Raw genomic sequence first — 10092 nt, 5'->3', positions numbered from 1 at the left:
ACTTCCCCGACATGTCAGCTTTCTCTAGAGCATTCCCCACCCCCCCAGCAAGACGATTTGCAAAAGCTGCTGTCGTAGGCTTTCTCCGTCTCTTCAGGCAGCCGTGCTAACAGAGAGGGGAAGGAACAGAAGGAAAAGGGGTGTGGGAGAGGAACTTCAGTACCCAGAAAGACTTGCGAAAATGATCAAGTGCCCTTCACGTGAAAGATGTCACTTGTAGCGAGGCTCTCACTCACTGCACACTCACAAACTTGACTTTTTCAAATGCATATTAGCTCTCAATGTTAAAATGAACAACAGTGTTTTACAGGCAACAAAACTGAAAAAAAATCTTGAAATTTTAAAAGATAATATCATAGTGTCCATCTTTATATTTCACATTCTAATACTTTAATGTCTTCAAGCAGTTCTTGGGCCAGCACTTGAAGATCTCTATTACGGCACTTTGATAATGTAAGAATTTGTGACAATGGCATAGTGTCACGTATCTCTGCAGCTGACTTGGCTAAAACTTCTGGCTCCAAAATCACAGACTGGAGAAGTCGTAGAACATGAAGACACACTTCTGGATCTGGATCTACAAGTGATAGAGAAAATAATCTAGCTAAGCAGAGTTTTAAACAGTCACCCCATATGAAGGTTTTCTATGGCTGACTTTCATTACTTGATCATTTTATTGCCTTGCTCTATATTTCAAATGTAATTATCCCATAAATACTTATTTTATTCGTATTACTGCTTTTTGCATTATTACCAACTGGTTTTCAATCAGTGAATTCTGGCATAAAATGGCATCACAACCTAGCGGATTACTAAAGCAGAGCTGTTTTTAAATTCTTCAGCAGTGGACTGAGGATACCATTCACTGCTGATAGGATGCTGTTGAAGAAAAACAAGATTAAACCTTGCTACCAGCTTTGGGGACTTTGGGTGTGAATTCTATCCTGGTTACATGTTTTTTGATAGAATACTGAGAGTCTCTATAGACGAGACATCTTACACAAGGATGCTCGAGTGAAGAGCGACACAATGTTAGCTGGGAAATGTAGGAGACAGAGCAGAAGGCATTGTCACTTTCACCTCTCTACAAAGAGACAGGAGATTGCTCCTTGGAGGGTTTGTTTCTTCTTTGCCTCCCTAACCAGGAGGTGAAATTAACATAGCCTTTAGGGAGGAGAAGGGGCAAGGGAAAATTAACAAACCCTCTGAGGAGCATCTCCCCGCTCTTTGTAGAGAGGTGAAAGTGACAAAGTCTTCTGCGCTGTCTCCTACGTTTCCCAGCTAACATTGCGACTCTCTTCACTCGAGCATCCTCATGTAAGATGTCTTGTCTACAGAGACACATAGAAAAGTAGGAATCTATATAACTTTGTACTCTTAGGAAATTGCCACTTAGTAATTGGTAAACAGTGCCCCTAAAGTACAGCAACTTACTCTTTACAGGTTTTTTTCCTATAAGCAAAAAACCAAAAATAAAACGTGGTGTAAAAAGCAACCCCAGAAACTAATGATTTTGACTTCTGGGGTACTTATTTTACTCCAGTATATATAACATATCGGGGAACAAAAACACCCGATCCATTTTTTACATAAAATACTAATTCAGGCAAGCACTTTAAGTGCTCTAAAGAGATACTGACCTTCCTCATTCCTGATATGAAAAAAACCAGAGAGAAATGTTTTTGGTATACATAAATTCCAAGATATGAAGATTAGAAATTACTATATTTTACATGTTTTTCTTTAAACTGTATAACTAACATGTTAGTTTTCTAACATGTTAGGTTTAAAACATGGTAGGGGTTGTTTCAAATTGAAAATAAAAACTATCAGTTTATAAATGAAGAGAACTGGTATGAGTTATTTAATATGCAAGACAAGGGGTGAATCTACTCATCTGAAAGTGTATTTTCAGGCTGGGTCTGAGTACAGTGAAACATATTAACTATTGTCACAACGCACAAAAAAATTGGTGGGACAATTTTAGCAGCCCAAAACACTGAAATTTGGCTTGGAGTAAAAATATATTCTGCAATACAAATTGTGAACATTTTTTCTAAGCACAGAAGCAATGTTAAGACTGCAGTCCTCTGTACATATAGTAGTCAATGAGCCTAATGAACAAAGTGGAACTCATTTCTAGGTGCATAGGATTTGGCCTTAACATTCTACTTCTCACTACCAAGATCTGATCTTAACTATTAAAGCCATTTCCTGAATAGTTCCACCATAAGCCAAGTGTCTCTCAAATGATTTCATGCAAGATAAAAGATATGTGGATGATTACTGCAGAAGGTCTGCAATACTGTGAAAGCACTACAAATTTTTAGTATTCCCAAGGGAATTCCTTCCCACTTGGAGTAGCAGGGAATGTGAAATGACATCATATCCTCGCAAAGGACTGGTACAGAAATGTTTCAAGTGATTTTTAAAAATACAGTCTGTTAATCATTTATAGAAAATACTCTGGATTCTTCTATGTGCTAATGGTATGGAACAGCATGCATTAATGACATATTAAAAATCTATCTTCACTTTTTCTTAACACCATCACTGTTTGATGTCACTAGCATTCATCCATTAACAAATACACCTGATAAGGCAGACAGATATGGCAGTCACGTGTGTCATTAGCAGTAAATTCTCAGATGAACTATTCTCTGTAATGGGGCTTAAGTAATTGCATTACATCAATGCTAAACTGTTAATCTGTAATAGCCTCTGTGAATTCAACTGGCACGTGCCATTCTGAGGTCATCAGATGCAGGAGCAGGATTTATTAGTCTTACAAATAATGGGTACCAAGTTCAAGCTGAACTAATTTACTAGCTTTTCTAAATACGCCCCCCCCCAACACGAAAACATTTTAACATCATGTCATGCTGGCAATGATATTGTTTTATTACGGCCTGGTCACTGGCAACACACAGAAGCCTGTGCCCTATGCACTTTACCCAGTGAATTCAGTGGGACTTACTTCCAGTTAAGCATGATGAGGCTGCAATGGAGATTGTGGTCACAGGGAGTAAAGCACAGCAGAGATATTTTTATCACTAACATTAACATCATAGGATGGTTTCAATGAAGGAATTGTGAGGGCCTGAGCTAGGCAACAGGTATGTCTCCTCTGTGAGGAGGCAGAAGTTCAGAAACGAGAGGGAAAAGGTTTGGTGGGGATGATTTGGTAAAGAATTTACCTGGGAAGAGGGTATGCCATTAAAAAAAGTAGACTGAAGACCAACATTTTGAGATTTGTACTATCCACTCTTTCCATTTCCTGTATTCTTTTAGAACATGAATCCTCAGGATGAGGACAGAACATCTATTTCCAGAGACAGAGTGCACAAGAAACCCCAGAAGTGATGAAACAGTGGCCAGTACTATTAAACACAGAAAATAAAATCCCTAAACAATAATATTTGTGGTGAGTTAGGCCTCACTGCTGTACACAGGCTGAGACATCCCTATGCTTGTGAGAAATAGCAAACATTGTGCCAGATCTAGGCACAATGAACTTCCAAATACCTGCTAATGATAGATGATTTCATCAGTGGGAAAATGTTAAATCTATTACAGGAAAGTCTCCAGTCTGTACCATTTGAAGGTTGTTGGGTATTTCCCTGAGGGGTGAAGGCAGGGAATGCTTTGCTGACAGAGAACGCACAGTAAAAGGTAGGGGAAAGTGGAATTACAAGAGACTGAACCTCTGTGAATAAAGCTTGACAGAATAGTTGGCAAACCTCTGATCTAAACTCATCTATTCCATAAAGTCCAACTTGGAAAAAATCAGCTTAATTGCTGTGAGTTGGGAACAGGCTTCTCTCAATAGTCAAGTTTTTAAATGAGTAGTTGTTTCAGAAGATTTTTTCCCTATTTGTAACATACTGTGAACTAACTGTATATGCCCAAAGATAAATTTTGCATCCATGTCCCTTTTCACACTTCAGGCTGGCCCCACTTATGGACATGTAAGAAGCCTTCACATTTGCCAAAGTGCAGAAAAGCATTTTAATTAGTGCTTCACTTCTGAAAGCTAAGGCTATATAGATATCAGGTAATTTTAAAAATATTGTAGTATAGTGATTATTATTATATGTTTTGTTGTAGGTTTTATTTAATTTTGATTTTAGTACTGTCACCAACTGTGAGCAAACAAGAAATTTAATAAGTTTAATATTATAATAAAAACAAATACTTAAGAAATTTAAAATTTAATGGCCTCCCCACTCTCCTGGCCTTCCACAAATGACACAAAATTGAACTATTCAGGAGGGTTTTTTACACAGGTGAGAAGGCTGTACTGTGGGGAAATGGTTTAAAGACATGAATTGGAAAAGGAATAGGGACTGTAGCCTATACTGTGTACCTACTGGAAAGCTTCAGCATCATTTAATATGCTATGTCAAAGCGCTTATACTTTGTTTCAGCATTATTTTAACTCTGTATTCAAATTTCTTTTTGTATTCATAATTCTGCAATCCATACCTTATTGCATTAATATTGAATGTCCAGGCCACTGATCATATGGACTTAACACTGTGTAATCCACCTTGAGTTTCAATGAGAAGGGTGGACTATAAATAATGAAATAAAAACACACTGTACCCTAAACTGAAAATTGATGAAGCCACCTACCACATGTATACATGTCCAAAACCAAAATTAAGTTGGGGGGGTACTTTGGAATAGAGAATTTTCCACTCTTCTTTACATCACCATTTGTAATGTAATACTCTGTGTTTTCAGAAGATGGCAAGACATTTAATTAAATACTAAGTAACACCAAATGTGCAATTCTACACAAGAACAGCTTTATTATAATACTGCATTTTTGAAGGGCATATTTTAGACCCTTAACTTAAATAACACTCCCAAATGTCACAGTTGGTTAACAAAGTCCTATCCATATTTTCTCAGCAGGAAGTATCATTAAGTTTGATGAAATTTATTTCCTTGTAAATGTGGTTAGGACTGGAGTTACATGTGGAAACTATGATTTCCTATACATTAGGAAAAATGACAATGCAATCTTCTTTGAGAAGTATATTGGGTAGTTTATCAAGCCATCTTACTGAGATTCACAACAGTTTTAATATCTTGAATTGTACTACTTATATATGAACAAACTCTGGGTGGATAAGACAGGGGCAAGGAGGAGATGTAGAAAAGCAGAGGTTGGTTTTTCTAAAGTAGATCCATAGGAAGTATTAAGAAAACAAAGATTACTTTAATCTTTTCCCTAACCTCAGACTTTCTTCGCTTGATGACTATTATTACTTAGCCTATGAATCAGTTTTGTCTTGAAGGTTTATTTCAAGATCAACAGAAGGTTGACCAACTATTTAAACAACAGCATTTATTTTTGATTATTCTGCTGCAGAGCTCAAGGTTGCCCCGCACCTGCGCTCGCTCTTTCTGGCCACCATCTTGGGCCGGTGCCGTTGAGCCCTACTGGAGACAGGACCTCAAGGCAGCACCATGACTGGCAGGTTGTGGTCCAAGGCCACTTTCGCTGGCTACAAGCAAGGACTCCACAATCAGAGGGAGCACACGGCCCTTCTGAAGATTGAGGGCGTTTATTCCCGCAATGAGACAGAATTCTACTTGGGCAAGAAATGTACCTATGTTTACAAAACAAAAAACAACACAGTGACTCCTGGTGGCAAACCCAACAGAACCAGAGTGATCTGGGGGAAGGTGACCCGCTCCCACGGAAACAGCAGCATGGTGCAAGCAAAGTTCCGCTCCAACTTGCCTGCCAAAGCCATTGGACACAGTATCCGAGTGATGCTGTATCCATCTAGAGACTAAATGTGGGCAGAAAATAAAATTTACAGTATATTAAAAAAAAAAGGGCAGAGCTCAAGGATTCAAATACTGGAAGACTGTCTGCCATATAGTCTTTATACCTTAAGGACAATAGTTCCTGATACGTCCTTTTCTTTCTTTTTTTTTATAACTTTTTATTGAAATAAAACAATTACAACATACAAACTTGAACATGTACAACAAACTAACAATCAATTCAAGTCATGGAATTCTGTTACAGAAGGAGAGTAAGCACATGCCAACAAAGTTATATACATTGTGGAACCTTACAGTGTAAAACCCTTGGACAGAGTTATTGTTTGAAGGATTTTTTATTTCGGCTGAATGTTGTTTTTCAACATGTTCAAAAAATGGGAACCATTTCTCCACAAAGTTAGAGCTCACCGGAAACTTCTCCGCTACATAGAGGTCGTTATGTGTTTTTTCCACAATGAAATAGTTCCACACTGATATATCTCCTTTTCTGGTGGTAATCAGAAAGGATGCACACACAAAATTCAGAGCCTAAGTTTCAATGTCACCTACATTCTGTATCTTGAGCCAGGGTAGGGTAGATCTCTCCTAACAAAGTCTTGTTCACAGTTCTCTGTTTCTCTTATAAAACCCATCCTCCCAGTCTCACTCATTCTTTTCCAAAACATGCCTTTTACTGCAAATTATATGGATTTAGTTGCCTGGTGATTTAATGAATGGTAATAAGGTTAAATCCCCCCCCCCCCTTTGGATGTATATTTACATTTGTGCTCTAGTAAAACCATGATCTAGTCCTACATTCATTAAAGTCCTTACCATTTAGGAGCCACCAGAGCAATGGGAAGAACCCAGGATTTTCACTGATGTACTTCAAGCCTTTTACGTTGATACTTACATTGTATAAGGACATCATCATCAACCTGAAATTTTTTTAAAAAGTGTTTAAAGGGAGATGGAATTGTGCAGTTTTGTATCACACTATACATTCGATAGCCAGCAACAAACAATATAGTCCCTGGATTCAAAAAACAAAGCTGCACTTTCTAACACAGGGCACACCTACTTACATCAGTATACCCCTATATGCTCCTTTTTATTAATGTTTAACAGATGCACATTACTGTACTAATGCAGTGGCAAAAAACTAACAGCAGCTCAGTGCCACTGAACTCATGAACATGGCCTTAAATGAACACAGGACACCTTTCAGTGAAATCCTCTTAATTGGGAGTCCCCAGCAGACAGCTTTTCATCCTGATTAAGCTACTTGTCCTGACAAACAGAAAAGGGCACTTAAAAAAATTAGCCTGAGGGGGCTTAATTTAAAATCCTGTCACACAAGTACAAACCCCAAGACAATTTTATTTCCTCACTTCATTCATTCTCTTTATACCTTCAGTCTTAAAAAAAAACCCAAAGAAACACCAGCTTCTCTAAATATCATATGCTTTTAAAAATTCACACAGCACCACTTCATTGCTAGCTCCGGCTGATCTTTTCACCATCGATGTCCCTTCTCCAAGGTAGGAGTCAGGCACAAAATAGCTATAAAACAGGTACCTTATTTTTAATGCTTCACTGGAAATAATGCTACTCAGGAGCTATGTTGTATCAGACCCGAAAATATCCTAAGTACTAAATCATGCAGTTGTGAATGAGGGCAGTTTTCACAGAGGCGGCAAGCCTTTACTTGGGCTGTACCACTTGAGATTGAAGATAGGGCTTAATATAATCGAATGCTGCTTCATATACCCCTCCCCAAATCTCTGCACATTGGATGTCAAAGGAGAAGAGTTCCAGGCGAGTATACTTTTCTCTCTGACAGTGTTTCTTTTTTAGAAAGAACGGGAGAGTGTTCAGCCATGTGAGCTCCTACACAGCCTGAAGTGATACAGCCTAAATACAGTGAAATGACTAACTTTTTTTTAAAAATGCAGTAGTTTTTTACAGTCATCTTACGTCGTTATACTCTTCTAAACCCACTGTCTTCAACAGACTTAGAAGAGTATAACTTTGCTTAGGATGATTCTGGATTCTAAAAAGCCATGATCAGTTATGAATTAGGACAGTGACTTTTCCCACTATCAGACAAAATGAATGGAGGACACTTTGCAAAGCCAAGTACAAACTGTTGCACATAAGGCTGTACAGCACATATATGACCATAACCTGCATTTCTATGATGCTGCAGGTAAATCTAACTGGGAAGCATGGTCTGTAGTATTACAGTGGCTGCTCAAGGGTTGTCATTTTTTTATTATTTTATTATGTGCTGCTTTGAAGAGAAGCCTCCACCCCACTGTATTAGGTGAAACTTTTCCTGCCATAGAGATAAGTAGAAATATTTCAAAGTGACAAATTTCTGTGTGTCAAGTTGCTTTTACACCAAAGGACTCTGGTGTAAAGCAGCCTGGTCTTTCAAACAAGTAGAAAAAATCCAGCAAAAATGTTCACATAATATAAAACTGTAAAAGATATTTTCATTATAAGACAAAGTGGAAGTATGGGAAGTTAAATGGATAGACATTTTTTTCATAGGTTTGTACAGAGTTTTAGTTTGCAATACTAAACACACACTTCAGTTGGTTCTCCATTAAATCTTAATAAAAGATTTAAGCTACGTTTGATCACTGAGAGTGACTTTTGAGCTGGTAGAACTGTACCCATCCACTCTTTCCCTGCACCACAACCTGAGTAATCATAACTAGCCTCATTATACTTGGGATTCAGGTGACCATCTTTTGGAGTGGGAGGGAATGGATAAGGTTTCAGTCAGCGTCTTCAGACTCTACATTTTTCATGTCAGAAATTCACTGACAAGCAGTCTCACAAAAAGACCAACATTTTTTGTACGTTCCTCATAGGCCACTAATAATTCAGTCCTCAGATTTCAATGCTTCTAAGCCCACTGACTTAAACGAATTTAGAAGACTGTAACTCTGCTTAGGAGCGCACTGTTAACTTCCCATCTAGGTTAAAGCTTCAGGGTGAATCCATGCCTCACCTGAAAGGAGACAGAAGCCTAGACCTGGTGGTGGAACTTTGAGCATTAAGCTCCGTTGGTTCCAACATAACTTCTCTTATATATATATTGATTCCTCAGCATGTATGTGACTGCCAGATGAAAGCATAAGCAGGGAGTCATCCTTCAGAGGTTTCTTGCCACTGCCAACCCAGCTCCGCAATCCCCTCCTCCAAGGAGAGGGAATCAGTGCAATCATCAAAGATTTTCCCACCTAGGTAGTTTGCCCCTCATGTAGAGTATGCCCAGCCTTCACCTTTCCCACCTGGGTGAAAGTTAGAATCATTGTTCCAAAGTGCTTTTTGTCATCAAATCCTCCCTCCCCTGGCTCAATCAGGATCTTGAGCAACCTTCCCCCTTTATCCTTCGGGGCTGAAAACAAATTGGCCTAGCAAGAAAGCTCCTCTCTGGGGAAGAAACAATCAGTCTTAACATTACCCTCTGTTATCCCAGCAACAACTATTCTGCTTCTGGAGAGAGAGTGCGTGTCTTGTATGGGGGAGGGTCTTGTCTGATTCCATTCTAAAGAGAGGAGGCAGCCTGAGCTCCAACTAACTTTGCACGCTTCCCTCCCCTCTGCCTGACCGCTGGTCCATTTTTGAGCTGGAGATCAGTTTGGAAAATCAAATTAAAGAGACCATGTAATACAGTTGATATGCATGGCTTTTGGTTTTGGTCATTGTCTTGGATTTTCTCTCCACCCAGGAAGGGACTTTGCTTTCAGCTTATAATAACAGAACTGCCCCTGTATTTGATGTATTAAAACTAACAGATTCTAATAAAAATAGGAAAACCACAGTCTGAATTATCACAAGATCATTACACATTTTAAAAAACATAATAATGACACAGCTAAAATTCTGTCAATTTAACATTGGAACAGAAATTATCAATTTAATTTAAAACACACAGCAAAACTGAGGTAAGCTGTTTTTAAAGCAATACCCCCTATTTGAAGTATATATAATTAAATTCTGAAATCTTACATCTAGCATTTGAAGTTCATATATTGAACTTCACTGCCCAGAGCCCATGAGGATGGGCGGTTTATAAATCGAAATAATAAATAAATAAATAAATAAATAAACAAACAAACAAACAAACATATTGAGCATATACAAGTGATAATGTCAGCAATACCAATAAATTCAGTAAAGGTTATGATGATTCCAGTGGTATACACAATAAAAACAATTGCTACCAAAATAAGAAAAATACTGTTCCTAAATCTTAGGAATCAAAACTTTAAAACTTCCTATTTCCTTAAT

The 10092-nt window shown here is 38.1% G+C and overlaps 2 protein-coding genes across 2 annotated transcripts in view; one reads left to right on the top strand and one right to left on the bottom strand.

The window, feature by feature from the left end:
• Positions 1–368: 368 nt before the first annotated feature.
• HSF2BP (heat shock transcription factor 2 binding protein) overlaps positions 369–10092 on the bottom strand; it is a 44221-nt gene continuing 34497 nt past the window's right edge. The window contains exons 6-7 of the mRNA XM_054974268.1: positions 6619–6722; positions 369–577 (exon numbers count right to left, since the gene is read on the bottom strand). Of these exons, the coding sequence (XP_054830243.1) occupies positions 369–577; positions 6619–6722 (313 nt within the window). The remainder of the gene's footprint in view (positions 578–6618; positions 6723–10092) is intronic.
• LOC129326122 (60S ribosomal protein L35a-like) lies at positions 5407–5853 on the top strand. The gene has a single exon (XM_054974266.1). The coding sequence runs from the start codon at positions 5479–5481 to the stop codon at positions 5809–5811; it is 333 nt and encodes a 110-aa protein (XP_054830241.1). The 5' UTR covers positions 5407–5478; the 3' UTR covers positions 5812–5853.

The sequence above is a fragment of the Eublepharis macularius genome, chromosome 3 (genome assembly GCF_028583425.1).
Source record: "Eublepharis macularius isolate TG4126 chromosome 3, MPM_Emac_v1.0, whole genome shotgun sequence".
In the NCBI taxonomy this organism is placed as follows: Eukaryota; Metazoa; Chordata; class Lepidosauria; order Squamata; family Eublepharidae; genus Eublepharis; species Eublepharis macularius.
The sequence above is the reverse complement of the archived record's forward strand: the minus strand, read 5'-3'. Positions and strand labels throughout refer to the sequence as shown.

Excerpts from the sequence above, each read along its gene's own strand:
- LOC129326122 (XM_054974266.1), top strand. The coding sequence starts at position 5,479 with ATGACTGGCAGGTTGTGGTCCAAGGCCACTTTCGCTGGCTACAAGCAA.